The 26,402-nt window shown below is 45.9% G+C and overlaps 2 protein-coding genes across 2 annotated transcripts in view; one reads left to right on the top strand and one right to left on the bottom strand.

The window, feature by feature from the left end:
- ITGB4 (integrin subunit beta 4) overlaps positions 1–12,323 on the top strand; it is a 158,267-nt gene extending 145,944 nt beyond the window's left edge. Inside the window, 3 exon segments of the mRNA XM_053709074.1 lie at positions 6,883–7,047; positions 9,689–9,805; positions 10,368–12,323. Coding sequence (XP_053565049.1) covers positions 6,883–7,047; positions 9,689–9,805; positions 10,368–10,507 — 422 coding nt within the window. The 3' untranslated portion in view covers positions 10,508–12,323.
- GALK1 (galactokinase 1) overlaps positions 11,995–26,402 on the bottom strand; it is a 153,018-nt gene continuing 138,610 nt past the window's right edge. Inside the window, exons 6-7 of the mRNA XM_053722148.1 lie at positions 12,595–12,773; positions 11,995–12,145 (exon numbers count right to left, since the gene is read on the bottom strand). Coding sequence (XP_053578123.1) covers positions 12,074–12,145; positions 12,595–12,773 — 251 coding nt within the window. The 3' untranslated portion in view covers positions 11,995–12,073. The remainder of the gene's footprint in view (positions 12,146–12,594; positions 12,774–26,402) is intronic.

Genomic DNA, 26,402 nt, shown 5'->3' on the forward strand with positions numbered 1-26,402 from the left:
TATTAATGTAAATACTGAATCCTCTGATGCTTTATTAGCTATTTCCGATGTTCCCTCACAGTGCTCTGAGTTGGGGATCAGGGAATTACTGTCTGAGGGTAAAATTTCTGATTCAGGGAATGTTTTGCCTCAGACAGATTCGGATGCTATGTCATTTAAATTTAAGCTTGAACACCTGCGCCTGTTGCTTAGGGAGGTTTTAGCGACTCTGGATGATTGTGATCCTATTGTGATTCCTCCAGAGAAATTGTGTAAAATGGATAAATATTTGTATTTCCTACTTACACTGATGTTTTCCAGTTCCTAAGAGAATTTCGGAAATTATTAGTAAGGAATGGGATAGACCAGGTATACCGTTTTCTCCCTCTCCTAATTTTAAGAAAATGTTTCCTATATCAGATACCATTCGGGACTCATGGCAAACGGTCCCTAAGGTAGAGGGAGCTATATCTTCCCTAGCTAAGCGTCATATTATACCCATTGAGGATAGTTGTGCTTTCAAGGATTCTATGGATAAGAAATTAGAGGGTCTACTAAAGAAATTATTTGTTAATCAGGGATTTCTTTTACAACCTACCGCTTGCATTGTTCCAGTAACTACTGCAGCAGCTTTTCAAATTGCTAAATTAGCGGCAAAAAATGCAGGATTTGCTATTTTAGCACATAGAGCATAGTGTCATCAAAACATAAGCTTTTAGCTATTCCCTTTAAAGGAAAGACCCTTTTTGGGCCAGAATTGAAGGAAATCATTTCTGATATTACAGGAAGTAAGGGCCATGCCCTACCTCAGGATAGGTTGGTTAAAATGAGGGGTAAACAGAATAATTTTTGTTTCTTTTGGAACTTTAAAGGAGGACCCCCCGCTTCTTCTTCTTCCACAGCATGAAGAGGTGGCCCCCGATCCGGGACCGGATCTAGTAGGGTGCAAACTTTCTTTCTTTGCTCAGGCTTGGGCAAGAGATGTTCAGGATTCCTGGGCACTAGAAATAGTGACCCACGGTTATCAATTGGAATTCAAGGATTTTCTCCCAAGAGGGAGATTTCATCTTTCAAAATTATCTGCAAACCAGATAAAGAGAGAGGCGTTCTTACGCTGTTGCTTTTGGCGGTTCTCAGACCGCAAGGGATAGCGGTGGCGCCTTATCTGGATGATATTCTGATTCAGGCGTCAACATATCATCTGACAAAATCTCACACGGACACAGTGTTGTCTTTTCTGAGAACTCACGGCTGGAAGGTGAACATAGAGAAGAGTTCACTTGTTCCACAGACAAGGGTTCCTTTCTTGGGAACTCTGATAGACTCGGTAGCCATGAAAGTATTTCTGACGGAGGTCAGAAAATCAAAGATTTTGAATGCCTGCCGAGCACTTCTGTCCATTCCTCGGTCATCAGTGGCTCAGTGTATGGAGGTAATCAGATTAATGGTAGCGGCAATTGACATCGTTCCGTTTGCTCGCTTTCATCTCAGACCACTGCAACTGTGCATGCTCGGTCAGTGGAATGGGGATTATGCAGATTTATCTCCAAAGATAATTCTGGATCAAGAGACCAGAAACTCTCTTCTTTGGTGGTTGTTGCCATATCATCTGTCCCAGGGGACTTGTTTCTGCAGACCCTCGTGGGTGATAGTGACAACAGATGCCAGCCTTCTGGGCTGGGGTGCAGTTTGGAACTCCCTGAAGGCTTAGGGTGTTTGGACTCAGGTGGAGTCTCTACATCCAATCAATATTCTGGAACTGAGAGCAATATTCAATGCGCTTCAGGCGTGGCCTCAGTTGGCTTCGGCCAAATTCATCAGATTGCAGTCGGACAACATAACGACTGTGGCATATGTCAATCATCAGGGGGGAACAAGGAGTTCCTTAGCGATGATAGAAGTATCCAAGATAATCAGTTGGGCAAAGGCCCACTCTTGTCATCTGTCAGCGATCTACATCCCAGGAGTAGAGAACTGGGAAGCATATTTTCTAAGTTGACAGACTTTTCATCCGGGGGGGTGGGAAATCACCCGGAGGTATTTGCCTCATTGATTCTCAGATGGGGCAGACCGGAATTGGATTTGATGGCATCTTGTCAGAATGCCAAGCTTCCAAGATACGGATCCCGTTCAAGGGATCCTCAGGCCGAACTGATAGATGCCTTGGCAGTACCTTGGTTGTTCAGCCTAGCTTATGTGTTTCCGCCGTTTCCTCTCCTCCCACGCGTGATTGCTCAAACAGGAGAGAGCTTCAGTGATCCTGATAGCGCCTGTGTGGCCACGCAGGACTTGGTATGCAGATCTAGTGGACATGTCCTCTCTGCCACCGTGGAAACTTCCGTTGAGACAGGACCTTCTCATTCAAGGTCCTTTCCAACATCCAAATCTAATTTCTCTGCAACTGACTGCGTGGAGATTGAAGGTTTGATTTTATCGAAGCGAGGATTCTCTGATTCAGTTATCAATACTTTGATACAGGCTAGAAAGCCTGTCACTAGAAAGCTCTATCATAAGATATGGCGTAAATATCTTTATTGGTGTGAATCCAAGGGTTACTCATGGAGTAAAGTTAGGATTCCTAGGATTTTGTCTTTTCTCCAAGAAGGATTGGAGAAAGGGTTATCAGCAAGTTCCTTAAAGGGACAAATTTCAGCTTTGTCAATTCTGTTTCACAAACGTTTGGCAAATGTATCAGATGTTCAGTCTTTTTGTCAGGCTCTATCTAGAATTAAGCCTGTATTTAGACCTATTATTCCTCCCTGGAGTTTGAATTTAGTTCTTTGAGTTCTGCAAGGGGTTCCGTTTGAACCTATGCATTCCATAGATATTAAACTATTATCTTGGAAAGTTCTGTTTTTGGTTGCTATTTCTTCTGCTCAAAGAGTTTTTGAGCTTTCAGCATTAGTGTGATTTACCTTATCTCATATTTCATTCTGATAAGGTGGTTTTACGTACCAAACCTGGGTTCCTTCCTAAGGTTGTTTTGAATAAGAATATTAATCAGGAAATTGTTGTTGCTTCCTTGTGTCCTAATCCTTCTTCTAAGAAGGAGCATCTGTTACATAACTTGGACGTGGTCCGTGCCTTAAAATTTTATTTACAGGCAACTAAGGATTTCCGTCAATCATCTTCATTATTCATTGTTTATTCTGGAAAGCGTAGGGGTCAGAAAGCTACGGCTACCCCTTTCTTTTTGGCTGAGAAGTATCATCCGCCTGGCATATGAGACTGCTGGACAGCAGCCTCCTGAAAGAATTACGGCTCATTCTACTAGGGCTGTGGCTTTTAAAAATGATGCATCTGTGGAACAGATTTGTAAGGCTGTGACTTGGTCGTCCCTTCACACTTTTTCCAAATTTGATACATTTGCTTCTTCTGAGGCTATCTTTGGGAGAAAGGTTCTTCAAGCAGTGGTGCCTTCCGTTTAGGTTCCTGTCTTTTCCCTCCCTTTCATCCGTGTCCTATTGCTTTGGTATTGGTTTCCCACAAGTAAGGATGAAATCCGTGGACTCGTCATATCTTTGTAAAAGAAAACTAAATTTATGCTTACCTGATAAATTACTTTCTTTTACGATATGATGAGTCCACGGCCCACCCTGTTCTTTTTAAGACAGTTTTTCTTTATATTTTTTGTAAACTTCAGTCACCTCTGCACCTTTTAGCCTTTCCTTTTTCTCTTCCTATACCTTTGGCCGAATGACTGAGGGTGGAGGGGAAGGGGAGGGGCTATATATACAGCTCTGCTGGGGTGCTCTTTGCCACTTCCTGTTAGCAGGAGGTTAATATCCCACAAGTAAGGATGAAATCTGTGGACTCGTCATATCGTAAAAGAAAGTAATTTATCAGGTAAGCATAAATTTTGTTTTTTATCATACTCTGATGTTTTTAACCCTTTTATGAACTTCCATATCTATTTGCCAGACCAGTTAATAAGAGCAAACATTACTCCATATTTGTGTGTTCCTCCATACCGCTACCTCCCAGTCTGAATCCTCTGCAGCTGAGACGAAATTCGGAGGCCTCATCTTGCCCTCCCGGTCTGAATTCTCTGTAGCCGAGACGGCATCCGGAGGCCTTACCTTGCCCTATTTGGAGGATACGTACATCACTTCACACGGATAAGGGGCTACCAGCTTTACTGTGGATATCCATTCAGTTTATCCTGCCATTATTAGGATATCGTCCTTCCAGCGTACTGACTGCTGTTAAAGGGGGTTGTAGAGCTTAGGGGAGCTCTATTTATTTTTTAAAACTTTACCTTAAATTGTTAGCCTATATAGGTGGAAATAGATACAATACCAATATTTAATAATCGATACAAACAAACTTACAAATATGTTACTTGGTTAAAAAATTGAGCTATCGCTAACTTAGACCTAACAGAATGTACCTAGTTACATACTATTAGAGAGGAATCTTATTCAAACCTGGCTATTTAATATAAACGGCATACTGGCATTTTATGCAGGGAATATGTTTGATACTAATAGACTTTAACTAAGAAGCTAGGCAAACGATCACCCCAGGTGCTAACGGTCTGCTGATTGTGCTGCAACTTGTAATAAATCAGTTACTATTGTTATAAAGAACCAATAGGATTGACATTACTGTTGAAATACAAAAAAAGAATAAAATAAACTCTTAACAAGTGGCTTTATAAGTGGATATATCTCCTTAGCGGCATCAAATACAAACCGGATATCTACCGGCATAGTTATAGGACTATATATATATAAAAAACCTTTTACATCAGTACAATTTTTAGATGCACGCTCAACCATTGCAAATCCACTCGTTTATTATTATTTTTATTTTCTGCAATTTATTGCATATAAATCTTGTCTCCTATGGTACTATCCCACTGATATAACAGGGGATAAACTCTATCTCTAACACAAAGCAAATAATCAGCAATTGTATTGACCTTAGTCATTGGTAATGAGATATACTAAACGTAAATGATATATCTATTGTAGAAAATATACTCCCACCTGATAATTCAGAAATAATATTCTAACCTGATATGCCGAACCAAATGATGTGCTAATACACACTATTATAGTAATATCAATAAACTAAGCCAGAATCATATTGCAATATCAAGTAATAAGACACGGGCACCATTTTATTTAAGTTGATCTTTATTTCTAGAAACCAATATGAAAACTTAACATAAAATCATACCGTTGGTGCTGAACGTGTTTTTATTGCCTCACTTTATATTATCTCAAGGATAACATGAAAGTGATACTAAAGTGATATCACATAGGTATTAAATCCATAGGAAAGTTTTCATGTTGATTGTAGACAAAGAGTTACATGCAATTTGCATGCTCTTAAAGTTACATTATCCAGTATTAACTTAAATATTACATGGACATGATACTATGTGTATAAATAATGTGATGTCACACAATCACAAACAATATATACAAATACACTCACAAGATGTTGTGTGCTATTTGAATGCTTTGAAATCTGTTGTGTGCTTTTTGATTGCTTTGAAATTTATTATTTCAACTCGAGTATAATATGAACATGTTGGTACAAGCACAAATAAAGTGATACCACACAGCCATAAAAGTGCATATAAACACTTACTAGTTGTCACGTTCTATCTATATGCTTTGAGAATATATAATCACAACATACCTTGAGAATAATATTGCAATATTGATCCTCACCACCTATTATCAATTTGTCTAATAGTGGTCATAGATATAGCTCCCCACCTATATAAATTCCTTACACCACTGTTGACATATCAAAGGCTTACTGATAATTTAGGAATGGGCTTTCAATTCTTTGGTTGTTTTTAATTGTGAGTCTTATTTTAAAATACCTAATAAAAGTTATATTTTAATTTTCCCAATTTCTCCACTACTAGTCCAAGCTTAGAGTGCTATACGTGCAGTCTTTTGAGAGGTCCCTTCCTCTTTTTTGCTCAGTATATTACATACTGCACAGCACCAACTTTTCTGCTATAATAAGAATATAGACAAGAACAAGTGTTTTTGTCAGCTAATACTAATATAGAAAAGGTCGCCGTTGTGGTGCCACTGTATTTGTGCTGTGTCAGTCTGCTGTTAAAGGTCAGCCTGCTTGTTTGCACTTTTTTTCATTGAGTGTCATCACACTTGTGAGTACCTGTTCACTTTATGTTGCACATTGCTTCACATCCATTAGTAATTACCACACCACGAGGCACTTTCTTTTTGTTTTTACTTCTTACACTCACTGACTCACCATCGGCCTTTAAAAAAAGGTGCCTACACATGAACTTTTATATATGAACTTATATTCTCACAGAAATTTGCCCCTTTTTTTAAAAAAAAAAAAAAAATACCAATATTTCATATCTTTTTACAATATTGGTTACAATTGTTTATTGTATTTATTGTCTATTGATTTTTCTGGTATTGTTTCAGTTTTATATACACCTTTTTCTTTTGTCCCATTATTAACCGCATATGCACATATCCACTGTTCACTAGAACCTTTAATATTTGGCGCACCCTCTCTTTTATGCTCTTTTTTAAATATTTAAACAAAAATGCTGCAATGTAAAGTTTAATGAATTAAAGTGCCCCTGTTTTTAATAGGATTTTTAAAAACTGGGCATTCATTCAACTTTACATTCACTTTAAGAAAACAAAAGAATAGAGGTGATACAGTTGCATCAACCCAACAGCAGCACCAAACCCTTTAATTGTAATTGGACAGTCCCAGCTGCTGCAGCCCAACAGGAAATCTCCAAGTGTCCTGGTAGGCCGATCCGCCCTTGGGTTTATTTAGAAAACAGTACAGCTGACAAAAACTTGCACCAAACAATGATGTGAATATGGTAAGTTGTTGAGTTCCACACGGTTTTAAGAGATGGTTGTATGTGTGCACTTGTTATAGGGGAGCCCCGCAACATCTATGTGGAGGGGGATAACCCTGAGACCACCCTGACGGTCCCATTCCTGAATGAGAATCTACCTTACAAGTTCAAAGTACAGGCAAAAACCACTCAGGGATTTGGACCAGAGAGAGAGGGTATCATTACTATCGAGTCCCAGGATGGAGGTAAGAAAATACAAATATAGTACTTGTATTGCATGGTTTGGGCCTCAGCACTCTCTAGAGCAGTGATTTGCAACCTTTTTTTTGCCGTGGCACACTTTTTTACATTAAAAAAATCCTGTGGCACACCACCATCCCAAAATTTTACAAAATCGCATATTGTAGCCGAATACAGGATATATATACAGTATATATACACTGCTCAAAAAAATAAAGGGAACACTAAAATAACACATCCTAGATCTGAATGAATAAAATATTCTAATTTAATACTTTGTTCTTTACATAGTTGAATGTGCTGACAACAAAATCACACAAAAATTAAAAAATGGAAATCAAAATTTTCAACCCATGGAGGTCTGGATTTGGAGTCACACTCAAAATTAAAGTGGAAAAACACACTACAGGCAGATCCAACTTTGATGTAATGTCCTTAAAACAAGTCAAAATGAGGCTCAGTAGTGTGTGTGGCCTCCACGTGCCTGTATGACCTCCCTACAACGCCTGTGCATGCTCCTGATGAGGTGGCGGATGGTCTCCTGAGGGATCTCCTCCCAGACCTGGACTAAAGCATCCACCAACTCCTGGACAGTCTGTGGTGCAAAGTGAAGTTGGTGGATGGAGCGAGACATGATGTCCCAGATGTGCTCAATTGGATTCAGGTCTGGGGAACGGGAGGGCCAGTCCATAGCATCAATGCCTTCATCTTGCAGGAACTGCTGACACACTCCAGCCACATGAGGTCTAGCATTGTCTTGCATTAGGAGGAACCCAGAGCCAACCGCACCAGCATATGGTCTCACAAGGGGTTTGAGGATCTCATCTTGATACCTAATGGCAGTCAGGCTACCTCTGGCGAGCACATGGAGGGCTGTTCGGCCCCTCAAAGAAATGCCACCCCACACCATTACTGACCCACTGCCAAACTGGCCATGCTGGAGGATGTTGCAGGCATCAGAACGTTCTCCACGGCGTCTCCAAACTGTCACGTCTGTCAAATGTGCTCAGTGTGCCCCTGCTTTCATCTGTGAAGAGCACAGGGCGCCAGTGGCGAATTTGCCAATCTTGGTGTTCTCTGGCAAATGTCAAACGTCCTGCACGGTGTTGGACTGTAAGCACAACCCCCACCTGTTGACGTTGGGTCCTCATACCACCCTCATGGAGTCTGTTTCTGACCGTTTGAGCAGACACATGCACATTTGTGGCCTGCTGGAGGTCATTTTGCAGGGCTCTGGCAGTGCTCCTCCTGTTCCTCCTTGCACAAAGGCGGAGGTAGCGGTCCTGCTGCTGGGTTGTTGCCCTCCTACGGCCTCCTCCACGTCTCCTGATGTACTGGCCTGTCTCCTGGTAGCGCCTCCATGCTCTGGACACTACGCTGACAGACACAGCAATCCTTCTTGCCACAGCTCGCACTGATGTGCCATCCTGGATGAGCTGCACTACCTGAGCCACTTGTGTGGGTTGTAGACTCCGTCTCATGCTACCACTAGAGTGCAAGCACCACCAGCATTCAAAAGTGACCATAACATCAGCCAGAAAGCATAGGAACTGAGAAGTGGTCTGTGGTCACCACCTGCAGAACCACTCCTTTATTGGGGGTGTCTTGCTAATTGCCTATAATTTCCACCTGTTGTCTATCCCATTTGCACAACAGCATGTGAAATTGATTGTCACTCAGTGTTGCTTCCTAAGTGGACAGTTTGATTTCACAGAAGTGTGATTGACTTGGAGATACATTGCGTTGTTTAAGCGTTCCCTTTATTTTTTTGAGCAGTGTATATATATATATATATACACACACACACTGTACTGTGCTGTCATGCCATGCCTCCTACAAACCATACATGACATATTGACATTCATTCACAAACAATCATAATAATTGTCTATGAATGAATATCAATGTCATGGTTGTAAATGATGCCTGATGAGCCTGTCACATACCTCCCAATATTTAAAAATTTGAAAGAGGGACACCCCCCGCACTGTTGTCAGTCTGCCACGGCACACCTGAGGATCTCTCATGGCACACTAGTGTGCCACGGCACACTGGTTGAAAAACACTGCTCTAGAGTGCACTATTCTCCTTGCTATAAATGGTGCTTGAAAGGACATATACAATGCTTGTTTTTGTGTAAAATTGTGTTTGTACTACTGTGTCTAGCGAGGTCAAAAAGCAAATTCTGTGACCTGCAAATCAAATAACTGGTACAGGCAATATGCTGTAGACATCTGCATTCAGATTTGGAAAAGTGCAGTAAAATCACTAATTTTGCTGTATTATTTACATTCATAAGAAAAAGGAGCTGCCCCTTTAACAAATAATTTGAGTTTATCTAAGTTTTAGCTGCTGTTCAGCTGCCCCTCATAGGAAATAAGGGGTTAACAAATTTCCATTAACATATAATGCTGTCATGAACGATTCTGTAAATTTGTTTTTGTCTTGTACGTATCTAATTTGCAGCATTTTGCTTTGTGGCCTGTCTAGGGAGTGTGTATAAAAAACATATTTTTACACAAAGCAAGAGGTGTTTAATGTTCATTTTATTTTCAGGCAGCTTTTACATCTATTTTCTTACCATTTCTTTTCATCTCTGCTGTTAATTCATTGATGCATTAATATTTCCTTACCTCATTTTTGAAGGTAACTTCTCCCAGTATGGGAACCAACAGATAACAAGGCGTGAAATTTTCAACCTCCCCTCCGAGTACACACACAGCAGCGTTACACACACCACAATGCCCGAGCCATTCTTTTCAGGTGAGACTGGATTTGCAAGAAGTTAATACAAGAAAATGGATTTACCGTTTTAAAAATGTTCTACCAATAGTGTATTTTGGGTGTTTTTTTCTTTGAATTTTATAAAAAGCTGCTCAGTAACTTGTTTACTATTTGAAAAAGCCATTTAAAACAGTGCAATATACTTTTTTTATCGGTCAGATCAAAATCACATTTGGCTTATATAACCGCACTAGGTTACAGATTACTAGCCAGAAAAATGAAGATGCCATTATACTGACTGACCTGACACAGATCTTGTTATTATTAATGGTTATGTTTAATTATTTTATGGATTTACTGATTTCTGTTAAGTGTGGGTCCCCCTTCCTGATCTTCTTGCTTTTGAGATAGCAAATTTTAGAACCCAGCTCACCCAGACATAATAATTTAATGCAATTGAAGTATAATATTGTTTGAGTCTATCTTCTGACCTGTAGCTTCTAATGGCAACAATTTTTGCCTATCAGGCCTTTTTTTTTTGCACTTGTGGTACTGTGTACATTGGTCTAATATCTCTGGCATTTCTCTCTTTACCCCACAGATGGTATGTCACTCACCTCACAACGGGTAGAAAGCTCAGGCACCGTCACTCAGCAGGTCACCAAAGAGTTTGTCACACGGACCATGATGTCAGGTGGTTCCCTTACTAGACAGGTTGACCGGCAATTCTATGAGGCCTGATAGGAAATATTGGTTTTGCTGTCTTCATGCTCTGGACATCACCTAATGCCACCTATCAGTGGCAATTTGTTATCACTGCCTCTTTAACTTCTATGGGAGTTGGTATTCTGCTTCTGCTCACATAACCCTTTAAGTGGGCCACTGGTGAGTTAAATGTTAAAAAAGGGTGTGGTAGCTGCTTGGAAAGCTGCTTGGAAAATCTCTGAACTCCTGATACTACTTATAGGGATATAATAGAGGTTATTCTTCTACCATGTGTTTTAATGTAAAATAAAAAATGTCCTGCATACAGTCTATTAAAAGTAATACCAAAGGATACTCTTATGGGGAGGAATTCCAAAAGCAGGCAACATCCCCATTCAATGCATGCATTAAACCAAATTTTATTTAAAGATATATATATTTTTTACTATGTAAATACGTTTCCAGAATATTTTTTTTTTCACCACTGTTGGGTACAAAGGGAAATTAAGTATATTTTTGGATAAAGTCTTAAACAAAGGATATCATACCAAGGGAAATAATATTTTCAGTTGGAAACTGCTCTGATCAATGGTTTAAAATAATATACATCTTGGGTTACTGTATAGTAAATGGTCCCTAAATTACAGCAAACCATATTTAACCATTTAAGTACTTATCAAATGTATATAGAGCTCCATTCAACCCTCCTGCTTTGTGTTCTCTAAAGATAAATCTGCTTTTTCTCTACTTTACAAAAAAAATTGTGATTGCTTTAAAAGCCTGTTTTTTTATTAACTGGTGGATTGACAGATAGATAACATAACCAAGCAAAAACAGAATACATATTCTGAGGGAATTGTTATGGAACGCCGGACATAACTGATCATAAAACAGCCTCCAGTTGTCATAGTAACATTATTTTGTAAGGGATAGCATTTTTTTCCTAACAGCTGCTATAAAATTGGTAAAGGAAATTTGTACACTGTTATAAGATGCCAAATGCCTTACGAAACACAAGCTTTGCACAGCTTTATAAACATGGGAGTAGGATCTGGAATTATATATACTTAAGAATATAGCAGCTATGCATTCTTTTTATTTTTTTGATTTGTATATAAATTTGTTACTATGGCCACTACCATCGACTTTTTTTTTAATATGAAGTCGATGCAGAAGTCCCTACGGTTTTTATATATTGGCAAAATTCTTTAAGAACCAAATATGACTTGGTTCCAGTTTACTGATCTGAGGAGGGAAGGGTCTAAATGTTCATTAGAGTCAGCATATTCTGTGTTTTATTAGAGGGATAAGTGCAATTTAATTAAAAAAGAAAAAAACATGACAGCACTCCTAAACAAAAGGATCCAGAAAATATAGAACCAAAACAAAACCATTACAGAAAAACAAACAGAGACTATACTTTCACTTCCTGCTATAACATATCTGGCTTATTTCCAACTGAAATTCTGGTTTATTGTGAACCACCACCTGTTTCTGACCAAAACATTTTGAATACACAGAAATATGAGAAACAAGTTTATTTTGCACAGTAGATGGCAGTAGTTGGAAAGTGCAGTTTTCTGCCAGGCTCACTGGTTCAGATTACAGTGCCAGCACTCCGGCCCCAGATGATGGTTTGGTAACATAAAAGGTTGGGGTGCCGCTGTACTTCTCCTGCAAGAAGCAAACAAACAGCATTGTTACCAACAACATTGAAAGATCAACACAACCCCTTCATCTCTAAATCCAGTCTCGATGCATTGTGAGCTTTGCTTTGTTTACACACTGTTACCAACTTTAAACTTGCTCCTACCCTTTTTATTGTAATAATAAAATGCATTTTTGTACAACTGCCCTGTTTCTTCTGTGTTTTTTAATCCTTTTTTTTTTGGGGGGGCGGGGGGGAACAGGGAACAAAAAGCTTGAATTTGTGATGTCCAACAAAGAAAAAGTACAGATAGTCTTAATTGCATGAAAGAGCAGCACTTAAACAGGTTAAAATATTATAGCATGAAAAGAAAGTTAAAGCGGTTTAAAACATATGTAAAGATAACAGGAAGTGCATTTCTCTTTACACTACCAAAGCCAACGACGAGTAGACACTTTGGGATGACGTTTGTTACCTGGATTTTCTGTTTGATTTCCTCAGCAGCTGATGCATTTAGTAATGTCACTGTGCAGCCTCCAAATCCTCCTCCTGTCATACGGCTGCCGTAAACACCAGGGACCTCCAGTGCTATACTGACTAATTCATCCAGCTCAGCACAGCTGACTTCATAATCATCTCTAGAAAACAAGTTCAGTCACCATTACACACACATGTGAAAGTGTCAGTGTTACATACACAGGAGAGGGGCTCCCTCAGTCTGTCAGTGTCACACACACACGGAGAGGGGCTCTCTCAGCTTGTCAGTGTCACACACACACACACAGGAGAGGGGCTCCCTCAGTCTGTCACTGTCACACACACACAGTAGAGGGCTCCCTCAGTCTGTCAGTATCAGACACACACACACGGTAGAGGGCTCCCTCAGTCTGTCAGTAACACACACACACACACAGGAGACCCTCAGTCTGTCAGTGTCACACACACAGTAGAGAGCTCACTCAGTCTGTCAGTGTCACACACACACACATACAGTAAAGGGCTCCCTCAGTCTGTCAGTATCACACATACAGTAAAGGGCTCCCTCAGTCTGTCAGTATCACATATACACACATACAGTAGAGGGCTCCCTCAGTCTGTCAGTATCACACATACACACACACAGTAGAGGGCTCCCTCAGTCTGTCAGTGTCACACACACACACACACAGTAGAGGGCTCCCTCAGTCTGTCAGTATCACACACACACACACACACACATACACACACAGTAGAGGGCTCCCTCAGTCTGTCAGTGTCACACACACACACAGTAGAGGGCTCCCTCAGTCTGTCAGTATCACACATACACACACAGTAGAGGGCTCCCTCAGTCTGTCAGTATCACATATACACACATACAGTAAAGGGCTCCCTCAGTTTGTCAGTATCCCACACACAGACGCATACAGTAAAGGGCTCCCTCAGTCTGTCAGTATCTCACACACACACACGCATACAGTAAAGGGCTCCCTCAGTCTGTCAGTATCACACATACACACACAGTAGAGGGCTCCCTCAGTCTGTCAGTGTCACACACACACACATACAGTAGAGGGCTCCCTCAGTTTGTCAGTGTCACACACACACACACAGTAGAGGGCTCCCTCAGTCTGTCAGTATCACACACACACACACACAGTAGAGGGCTCCCTCAGTCTGTCAGTATCACACACACACACACAGTAGAGGGCTCCCTCAGTCTGTCAGTATCACACACACACACACACACAGTAGAGGGCTCCCTCAGTCTGTCAGTGTCACAAACACACACAGTAGAGGGCTCCCTCAGTCTGTCATTGTCACACACACAGGAGAGGGGCTCCCTCAGTCTGTCAGTGTCACACACAAAGGAGAGGGTCTCCCTCAGTCTGTCAGTGTCACACACACAGGAGAGGGGCTCCCTCAGTCTGTCAGTGTCACACACATAGGAGAGGGGCTCCCTCAGTCTGTCAGTGTCACACAAACACACACACAGTAGAGGGCTACCTCAGTCTGTCAGTGTCACACACACAGACACACAGTAGAGGGCTACCTCAGCCTGTCAGTGTCACACACACAGGAGAGGGGCTCCCTCAGTCTGTCAGTGTCACACACACAGAAAAGGGGCTCCCTCAGTCTGTCAGTGTCACACACACAGGAGAGGAGCTCCCTCAGTCTGTCAGTGTCACACACACAGGAGAGGGGCTCCCTCAGATTGTCACTGTCACACACACAGGAGAGGGGCTCCCTCAGTCTGTCAGTGTCACACACACAGGAGAGGGGCTCCCTCAGTCTGTCAGTGTCACACACACAAGAGAGGGGCTCCCTCAGTCTGTCAGTGTCACACACACAGAAAAGGGGCTCCCTCAGTCTGTCAGTGTCACACACACAGGAGAGGAGCTCCCTCAGTCTGTCAGTGTCACACACACAGGAGAGGGGCTCCCTCAGATTGTCACTGTCACACACACAGGAGAGGGGCTCCCTCAGTCTGTCAGTGTCACACACACAGGAGAGGGGCTCCCTCAGTCTGTCAGTGTCACACACACAAGAGAGGGGCTCCCTCAGTCTGTCAGTGTCACACACACAGTAGAGGGGCTCCCTCAGTCTGTCATTATCACACACATAGGAGAGGGGCTCCCTCAGTCTGTCAGTGTCACACACACAGTAGAGGGCTCCCTCAGTCTGTCAGTGTCACACACACACACACACACACATACACATACAGTAGAGGGCTCCCTCAGTCTGTCAGTATCACACACACAGTAGAGGGCTCCCTCAGTCTGTCAGTGTCACACACAGTAGAGGGCTCCCTCAGTCTGTCAGTATCACACACACACACACACACACACACACACAGTAGAGGGCTCCCTCAGTCTGTCAGTGTCACACATACACACACAGTAGAGGGCTCCCTCAGTCTGTCAGTGTCACACACACAGTAGAGGGCTCCCTCAGTCTGTCAGTATCACACATACACACATAGAGTAAAGGGCTCCCTCAGTCTGTCAGTATCACACATACACACACACAGTAGAGGGCTCCCTCAGTCTGTCATTGTCACACATACACACACACAGTAGAGGGCTCCCTCAGTCTGTCAGTATCACACATACACACAGTAGAGGGCTCCCTCAGTCTGTCAGTATCACACATACACACACACACACACACACACAGTAGAGGGCTCCCTCAGTCTGTCAGTGTCACACACACAGGAGAGGAGCTCCCTCAGTCTGTCAGTGTCACACACACAGGAGAGGGGCTCCCTCAGTCTGTCAGTGTCACACACACAAGAGAGGGGCTCCCTCAGTCTGTCAGTGTCACACACACAGTAGAGGGGCTCCCTCAGTCTGTCATTATCACACACATAGGAGAGGGGCTCCCTCAGTCTGTCAGTGTCACACACACAGTAGAGGGCTCCCTCAGTCTGTCAGTGTCACACACACAGGAGAGGGGCTCCCTCAGTCTGTCAGTGTCACACACACAGGAGAGGGGCTCCTTCAGTCTGTCAGTATCACACATACACACACACAGTAGAGGGCTCCCTCAGTCTGTCAGTATCACACACACAGTAGAGGGCTCCCTCAGTCTGTCAGTATCACACACACACACACACACACACACACACACACACACACACACACACAGTAGAGGGCTCCCTCAGTCTGTCAGTGTCACACATACACACACAGTAGAGGGCTCCCTCAGTCTGTCAGTGTCACACATACACATACAGTAGAGGGCTCCCTCAGTCTGTCAGTATCACACATACACACACAGTAGAGGGCTCCCTCAGTCTGTCAGTATCACACACACACACACACACAGTAGAGGGCTCCCTCAGTCTGTCAGTGTCACACATACACACACAGTAGAGGGCTCACTCAGTCTGTCAGTATCACACATACACACACAGTAGAGGGCTCCCTCAGTCTGTCAGTATCACACATACACACACAGTAGAGGGCTCCCTCAGTCTGTCAGTATCACACACATACACATACAGTAGAGGGCTCCCTCAGTTTGTCAGTGTCACACACACACACACACACACACACACAGTAGAGGGCTCCCTCAGTCTGTCAGTGTCACACATACACACACAGTAGAGGGCTCCCTCAGTCTGTCAGTATCACATATACACATATACAGTAGAGGGCTCCCTCAGTCTGTCAGTATCACACACACACACACAGTAGAGGGCTCCCTCAGTCTGTCAGTATCACACACACACACATACAGTAGAGGGCTCCCTCAGTCTGTCAGTATCACACATACACACATAAAGTAAAGGGCTCCCTCAGTCTGTCAGTATCACACATACACACACACAGTAGAGGGCTCCCTCAGTCTGTCATTGTCACACATACACACACACAGTAGAGGGCTCCCTCAGTCTGTCAGTGTCACACATACACACATACAGTAGAGGGCTCCCTCAGTCTGTCAGTGTCACACATACATATACAGTAGAGGGCTCCCTCAGTCTGTCAGTATCACACATACACACATACAGTAGAGGGCTCCCTCAGTCTGTCAATATCACACACACACACACACAGTAGAGGGCTTCCTCAGTCTGTCAGTATCACACACACACACACACACACAGTAGAGGGCTCCCTCAGTCTGTCAGTATCACACACACACACACACAGTAGAGGGCTGCCTCAGTCTGTCAGTAACACACACACACATACACACACACAGTAGAGGGCTCCCTCAGTATGTCAGTATCACACACACACACACAGTAGAGGGCTTCCTCAGTCTGTCAGTATCACACACACACACACACACACACACACACACACACACACACAGTAGAGGGCTCCCTCAGTCTGTCAGTATCACACACACACACACAGTAGAGGGCTCCCTCAGTCTGTCAGTATCACACATACACAGTAGAGGGCTCCCTCAGTCTGTCAGTATCACACACACACACACACACACAGTAGAGGGCTCCCTCAGTCTGTCAGTATCACACACACACACACACACAGTAGAGGGCTCCCTCAGTCTGTCAGTGTCACACATACACACACAGTAGAGGGCTCCCTCAGTCTGTCAGTATCACACACACACACACACAGTAGAGGGCTCCAACATTCTGTCAGTGTCACACATACAGTAGAGGGCTCCCTCAGTCTGTCAGTATCACACATACACACACAGTAGAGGGCTCCCTCAGTCTGTCAGTATCACACATACACACACAGTAGAGGGCTCCCTCAGTCTGTCAGTATCACACATACACACACAGTAGAGGGCTCCCTCAGTCTGTCAGTATCACACATACACACACACACAGTAGAGGGCTCCATCATTCTGTCAGTATCACACATACACACACAGTAGAGGGCTCCCTCAGTCTGTCAGTATCACACATACACACACAGTAGAGGGCTCCCTCAGTCTGTCAGTGTCACACACACAGTAGAGGGCTACCTCAGTCTGTCAGTGTCACACACACAGGAGAGGGGCTCCCTCAGTCTGTCAGTGTCACACACACAGAAAAGGGGCTCCCTCAGTCTGTCAGTGTCACACACACATGAGAGGAGCTCCCTCAGTCTGTCAGTGTCACACACACAGGAGAGGGGCTCCCTCAGTCTGTCAGTGTCACACACACAAGAGAGGGGCTCCCTCAGTCTGTCAGTGTCACACACACAGTAGAGGGGCTCCCTCAGTCTGTCATTGTCACACACACAGTAGAGGGGCTCCCTCAGTCTGTCATTGTCACACACACAGTAGAGGGGCTCCCTCAGTCTGTCAGTGTCACACACACAGTAGAGGGGCTCCCTCAGTCTGTCATTATCACACACATAGGAGAGGGGCTCCCTCAGTCTGTCAGTGTCAAACACAGTAGAGGGCTCCCTCAGTCTGTCAGTGTCACACACACACACACACACACACACACACACACACACACACACAGTAGAGGGCTCCCTCAGTCTGTCAGTATCACACACACACACACACACAGTAGAGGGCTCCCTCAGTCTGTCAGTGTCACACACACACACACACACACACACACACACACACACACACACACAGTAGAGGGCTCCCTCAGTCTGTCAGTGTCACACACACACATACAGTAGAGGGCTCCCTCAGTCTGTCAGTAGCACACACACACAGTAGAGGGCTCCCTCAGTTTGTCAGTATCACACATACACACACAGTAGAGGGCTCCCTCAGTCTGTCAGTGTCACACATACACATACAGCAGAGGGCTCCCTCAGTCTGTCAGTATCACACACACACACAGTAGAGGGCTCCCTCAGTCTCTCAGTGTCACACATACACACACACAGTAGAGGGCTCCCTCAGTCTGTCAGTGTCACACACACATAGGAGAGGGGCTCCCTCAGTTTGTCAGTGTCACACATACACACACAGTAGAGGGCTCCCTCAGTCTGTCAGTGTCACACATACACACGCAGTAGAGGGCTCCCTCAGTCTGTCAGTATCACACATACACACACAGTAGAGGGCTCCCTCAGTCTGTCAGTGTCACACATACACATACAGCAGAGGGCTCCCTCAGTCTGTCAGTATCACACACACACACAGTAGAGGGCTCCCTCAGTCTCTCAGTGTCAGACATACACACACACAGTAGAGGGCTCCCTCAGTCTGTCAGTGTCACACACACATAGGAGAGGGGCTCCCTCAGTTTGTCAGTGTCACACATACACACACAGTAGAGGGCTCCCTCAGTCTGTCAGTGTCACACATACACACACAGTAGAGGGCTCCCTCAGTCTGTCAGTGTCACACACACACACACAGTAGAGGGCTCCCTCAGTCTGTCAGTATCACACACACACACACACACAGTAGCGGGCTCCCTCAGTCTGTCATTGTCACACATACACACACAGTAGAGGGCTCCCTCAGTCTGTCAGTATCACACACACACACACAGTAGAGGGCTCCCTCAGTCTGTCATTGTCACACATACACACACACAGTAGAGGGCTCCCTCAGTCTGTCAGTGTCACACATACACACACAGTAGAGGGCTCCCTCAGTCTGTCAGTGTCACACATACACACACAGTAGAGGGCTCCCTCAGTCTGTCAGTGTCACACACACACACACAGTAGAGGGCTCCCTCAGTCTGTCAGTATCACACACACACACACACACAGTAGAGGGCTCCCTCAGTCTGTCATTGTCACACATACACACACAGTAGAGGGCTCCCTCAGTCTGTCAGTATCACACACACACACACAGTAGAGGGCTCCCTCAGTCTGTCATTGTCACACATACACACACACAGTAGAGGGCTCCCTCAGTCTGTCAGTATCACACACACACACACACACACACAGTAGACGGCTCCCTCAGTCTGTCAGTGTCACACATACACACACAGTAGAGGGCTCCCTCAGTCTGTCAGTGTCTCACACACACACACAGTAGAGGGCTCCCTCAGTCTGTCAGTATCACACACACACACACACACACACAATAGAGGGCTCCCTCAGTCTGTCAGTGTCACACATACACATACAGTAGAGGGCTCCCTCAGTCTATCAGTATCACACACACACACACAGTAGAGGGCTCCCTCAGTCTGTCAGTATCACACACACACACACACACACACAATAGAGGGCTCCCTCAGTCTGTCAGTGTCACACATACACATACAGTAGAGGGCTCCCTCAGTCTATCAGTATCACACACACACACACAGTAGAGGGCTCCCTCAGTCTGTCAGTGTCACACATACACACACACATACACATACAGTAGAGGGCTCCCTCAGTCTGTCAGTATCACACACACAGGAGAGGGGCTCCCTCAGTCTGTCAGTGTCACACACACACAGTAGAGGGCTCCTTCAGTCTGTCAGTGTCACACACACACACAGTAGAGGGCTCCCTCAGTCTGTCAGTGTCACACACACATAGGAGAGGGGCTCCCTCAGTTTGTCAGTGTCACACATACACACACAGTAGAGGGCTCCCTCAGTCTGTCAGTGTCACACATACACACACAGTAGAGGGCTCCCTCAGTCTTTCAGTATCACACACACACACAGTAGAGGGCTCCCTCAGTCTGTCAGTATCACACACACACAGTAGAGGGCTCCCTCAGTCTGTCAGTAATACACACACAGTAGAGGGGCTCACTCAGTCTGTCAGTAACACACACACACATACACACACACAGTAGAGGGGCTCCCTCAGTCTGTCAGTGTCACACACACACACACACACACACACACACACACACAATAAATGGCTCCCTCAGTCTGTCAGTGTCACACACACACATACAGTAGAGGGCTACCTCAGTCTGTCAGTGTCACACACACACACAGGAGAGGGGCTCCCTCAGTCTGTCAGTGTCACAAACACACAGTAGAGGGCTCCCACAGTCTGTCAGTGTCACACACACACACACACACAGTAGAGGGCTCCCTTAGTCTGTCAGTGTCACACATACACACACAGTAGAGGGCTCCCTCAGTCTGTCAGTGTCACACACACATACACAGTAGAGGGCTCCCTCAGTCTGTCAGTGTCACACACACATACACAGTAGAGGGGCTCCCTCAGTCTGTCATTATCACACACATAGGAGAGGGGCTCCCTCAGTCTGTCAGTGTCACACACACAGTAGAGGGCTCCCTCAGTCTGTCAGTGTCACACACACAGTAGAGGGCTCCCTCAGTCTGTCAGTGTCACACACACAGGAGAGGGGCTCCCTCAGTCTGTCAGTGTCACACACACAAGAGAGGGGCTCCCTCAGTCTGTCAGTGTCACACACACAGTAGAGGGGCTCCCTCAGTCTGTCATTATCACACACATAGGAGAGGGGCTCCCTCAGTCTGTCAGTGTCACACACACAGTAGAGGGCTCCCTCAGTCTGTCAGTGTCACACACACAGGAGAGGGGCTCCCTCAGTCTGTCAGTATCACACACACAGTAGAGGGCTCCCTCAGTCTGTCAGTATCACACACACAGGAGAGGGACTCCCTCAGTCTGTCAGTGTCACAAACACACAGTAGAGGGCTCCCTCAGTCTGTCAGTGTCAAACACACACACACACACACACACACAGTAGAGGGCTCCCTCAGTCTGTCAGTGTCACACATACACACACAGTAGAGGGCTCCCTCAGTCTGTCAGTATCACACACACACACACATACAGTAGAGGGCTCCCTCAGTTTGTCAGTGTCACACACACACACACAGTAGAGGGCTCCCTCAGTCTGTCAGTGTCACACATACACACACAGTAGAGGGCTCCCTCAGTCTGTCAGTATCACACACACACACATACAGTAGAGGGCTCCCTCAGTCTGTCAGTATCACACATACACACACAGTAGAGGGCTCCCTCAGTCTGTCAGTATCACACATACACACACACAGTAGAGGGCTCCCTCAGTCTGTCAGTGTCACACATACACACATACAGTAGAGGGCTCCCTCAGTCTGTCAGTGTCACACATACATATACAGTAGAGGGCTCCCTCAGTCTGTCAGTATCACACATACACACATACAGTAGAGGGCTTCCTCAGTCTGTCAGTATCATACACACACACACACACAGTAGAGGGCTCCCTCAGTCTGTCAGTATCACACACACACACACACACACACACACACAGTAGAGGGCTGCCTCAGTCTGTCAGTAACACACACACAGTAGAGGGCTCCCTCAGTCTGTCAGTGTCACACACACACATACAGTAGAGGGCTCCCTCAGTCTGTCAGTATCACACACACACACACAGTAGAGGGCTCCCTCAGTCTGTCAGTGTCACACATACACACAGTAGAGGGCTTCCTCAGTCTGTCAGTATCACACACACACACACACACACACAGTAGAGGGCTGCCTCAGTCTGTCAGTAACACACACACACATACACACACACAGTAGAGGGCTCCCTCAGTATGTCAGTATCACACATACACACACAGTAGAGGGCTCCCTCAGTCTGTCAGTATCACACACACACACACACACACACACAGTAGAGGGCTCCATCATTCTGTCAGTGTCACACATACACACATACAGTAGAGGGCTCCCTCAGTCTGTCAGTATCACACATACACACACAGTAGAGGGCTCCCTCAGTCTGTCAGTATCACACATACACACACAGTAGAGGGCTCCCTCAGTCTGTCAGTATCACACATACACACACAGTAGAGGGCTCCATCATTCTGTCAGTATCACACATACACACACAGTAGAGGGCTCCCTCAGTCTGTCAGTATCACACATACACACACACAGTAGAGGGCTCCATCATTCTGTCAGTGTCACACACACACACACACAGGAGAGGGCTCCCTCAGTCTGTCAGTATCACACATACACACACAGTAGAGGGCTCCCTCAGTCTGTCAGTGTTACACATACACACACACAGTAGAGGGCTCCCTCAGTCTGTCAGTGTCACACATACACACACACAGTAGAGGGCTCCCTCAGTCTGTCAGTATCACACACACACACACACACACAGTAGAGGGCTCCCTCAGTCTGTCAGTATCACACACACACACAGTAGAGGGCTCCCTCAGTCTGTCAGTATCACACATACACACATACAGTAGAGGGCTCCCTCAGTCTGTCAGTATCACACATACACACACAGTAGAGGGCTCCCTCAGTCTGTCAGTGTCACACACACAGGAGAGGGGCTCCCTCAGTCTGTCAGTGTCACACACACAGGAGAGGGGCTCCCTTAGTCTGTCAGTGTCACACACACAGGAGAGGGGCTCCCTCAGTCTGTCAGTGTCACACACACAGGAGAGGAGCTCCCTCAGTCTGTCAGTGTCACACACACAGGAGAGGGGCTCCCTCAGTCTGTCAGTGTCACACACACAAGAGAGGGGCTCCCTCAGTCTGTCAGTGTCACACACACAGTAGAGGGGCTCCCTCAGTCTGTCATTGTCACACACACAGTAGAGGGGCTCCCTCAGTCTGTCATTGTCACACACACAGTAGAGGGGCTCCCTCAGTCTGTCATTGTCACGCACACAGTAGAGGGGCTCCCTCAGTCTGTCAGTGTCACACACACAGTAGAGGGGCTCCCTCAGTCTGTCATTATCACACACATAGGAGAGGGGCTCCCTCAGTCTGTCAGTATCACACACACACACACACACACAGTAGAGGGCTCCCTCAGTCTGTCAGTGTCACACACACACACACACACACACACACACACACACACACACACACAGTAGAGGGCTCCCTCAGTCTGTCAGTATCACACATACACACACAGTAGAGGGCTCCCTCAGTTTGTCAGTGTCACACATACACACATACAGTAGAGGGCTCCCTCAGTTTGTCAGTGTCACACACACAGTAGAGGGGCTCCCTCAGTCTGTCATTATCACACACATAGGAGAGGGGCTCCCTCAGTCTGTCAGTGTCACACACACAGTAGAGGGCTCCCTCAGTCTGTCAGTGTCACACACACACACACACACACACACAGTAGAGGGCTCCCTCAGTCTGTCAGTATCACACATACACACACAGTAGAGGGCTCCCTCAGTTTGTCAGTGTCACACACACAGTAGAGGGGCTCCCTCAGTCTGTCATTATCACACACATAGGAGAGGGGCTCCCTCAGTCTGTCAGTGTCACACACACAGTAGAGGGCTCCCTCAGTCTGTCAGTGTCACACACACACACACACACACACACAGTAGAGGGCTCCCTCAGTCTGTCAGTATCACACATACACACACAGTAGAGGGCTCCCTCAGTCTGTCAGTATCACACATACACACACAGTAGAGGGCTCCCTCAGTCTGTCAGTATCACACATACACACACAGTAGAGGGCTCCCTCAGTCTGTCAGTATCACACATACACACACAGTAGAGGGCTCCCTCAGTCTGTCAGTATCACACACATACACACACAGTAGAGGGCTCCCTCAGTCTGTCAGTATTACACACACATACACACACAGTAGAGGGCTCCCTCAGTCTGTCAGTATCACACATACACACACAGTAGAGGGCTCCCTCAGTCTGTCAGTGTCACACATACACATACAGTAGAGGGCTCCCTCAGTCTGTCAGTATCACACATACACACATACAGTAGAGGGCTCCCTCAGTCTGTCAGTGTCACACACACATAGGAGAGGGGCTCCCTCAGTTTGTCAGTGTCACACATACACACACAGTAGAGGGCTCCCTCAGTCTGTCAGTGTCACACATACACACAAAGTAGAGGGCTCCCTCAGTCTGTCAGTATCACACACACACACACACACACACAGTAGAGGGCTCCCTCAGTCTGTCATTGTCACACATACACACACACAGTAGAGGGCTCCCTCAGTCTGTCAGTGTCACACATACACACACAGTAGAGGGCTCCTTCAGTCTGTCAGTGTCACACACATACACACACACACACAGTAGAGGGCTCCCTCAGTCTGTCAGTATCACACACACACACACACACACACAGTAGACGGCTCCCTCAGTCTGTCAGTGTCACACATACACACACAGTAGAGGGCTCCCTCAGTCTGTCAGTGTCACACACACACACAGTAGAGGGCTCCCTCAGTCTGTCAGTATCACACACACACACATACAGTAGAGGGCTCCCTCAGTCTGTCAGTATCACACACACACACACAGTAGAGGGCTCCCTCAGTCTGTCAGTATCACACACACACACAGTAGAGGGCTCCCTCAGTCTGTCATTGTCACACATACACACATACAGTAGAGGGCTCCCTCAGTCTGTCAGTATCACACACACACACACAATAGAGGGCTCCCTCAGTCTGTCAGTGTCACACATACACATACAGTAGAGGGCTCCCTCAGTCTATCAGTATCACACACACACACACACACAGTAGAGGGCTCCCTCAGTCTGTCAGTATCACACACACACACACACACACACACACAGTAGAGGGCTCCCTCAGTCTGTCAGTATCACACACACACAAACAGTAGAGGGCTCCCTCAGTCTGTCAGTGTCACACACACACAGGAGAGGGGCTCCCTCAGTCTGTCAGTGTCACACACACACAGTAGAGGGCTCCCTCAGTCTGTCAGTGTCACACACACACAGTAGAGGGCTCCCTCAGTCTGTCAGTGTCACACATACACACACAGTAGAGGGCTCCCTCAGTCTTTCAGTATCACACATACACACACAGTAGAGGGCTCCCTCAGTCTTTCAGTATCACACACACACACAGTAGAGGGCTCCCTCAGTCTGTCAGTGTCACACATACACATACAGTAGAGGGCTCCCTCATTCTGGCAGTATCACACACACACACACAGTAGAGGGCTCCCTCAGTCTGTCAGTAATACACACACAGTAGAGGGGCTCCCTCAGTCTGTCAGTATCACACATACACACAGTAGGGGGCTCCCTCAGTCTGTCAGTGTCACACACACACACAATAAATGACTCCCTCAGTCTGTCAGTGTCACACACACACATACAGTAGAGGGCTACCTCAGTCTGTCAGTGTCACACACACACACAGGAGAGGGGCTCCCTCAGTCTGTCAGTGTCACAAACACACAGTAGAGGGCTCCCTCAGTCTGTCAGTGTCACACAAACACACACACACACAGTAGGGGGCTCCCTCAGTCTGTCAGTGTCACACATACACACACAGTAGAGGGCTCCCTCAGTCTGTCAGTGTCACACACACATACACAGTAGAGGGCTCCCTCAGTCTGTCAGTGTCACACATACACACACACACACACACACACACACATACAGTAGAGGGCTCCCTCAGTCTGTCAGTATCACACATACACAAACAGTAGAGGGCTCCCTCAGTCTGTCAGTGTCACACATACACACATACAGTAAAGGGCTCCCTCAGTCTGTCAGTATCACACATACACACACACAGTAGAGGGCTCCCTCAGTCTGTCAGTGTCACACATACACACATACAGTAAAGGGCTCCCTCAGTCTGTCAGTATCACACATACACACACACAGTAGAGGGCTCCCTCAGTCTGTCAGTGTCATACATACACACACACAGTAGAGGGCTCCCTCAGTCTGTCAGTGTCACACACACACACACACACACACACACACACAGTAAAGGGCTCCCTCAGTCTGTCAGTATCACACATACACACACAGTAAAGGGCTCCCTCAGTCTGTCAGTATCACACACACACACACAGTAGAGGGCTCCCTCAGTCTGTCAGTATTACACACACATACACACACAGTAGAGGGCTCCCTCAGTCTGTCAGTATCACACACACACACACAGTAGAG

This window comes from Bombina bombina, chromosome 1, assembly GCF_027579735.1.
Source record: "Bombina bombina isolate aBomBom1 chromosome 1, aBomBom1.pri, whole genome shotgun sequence".
NCBI classification, from domain to species: Eukaryota; Metazoa; Chordata; class Amphibia; order Anura; family Bombinatoridae; genus Bombina; species Bombina bombina.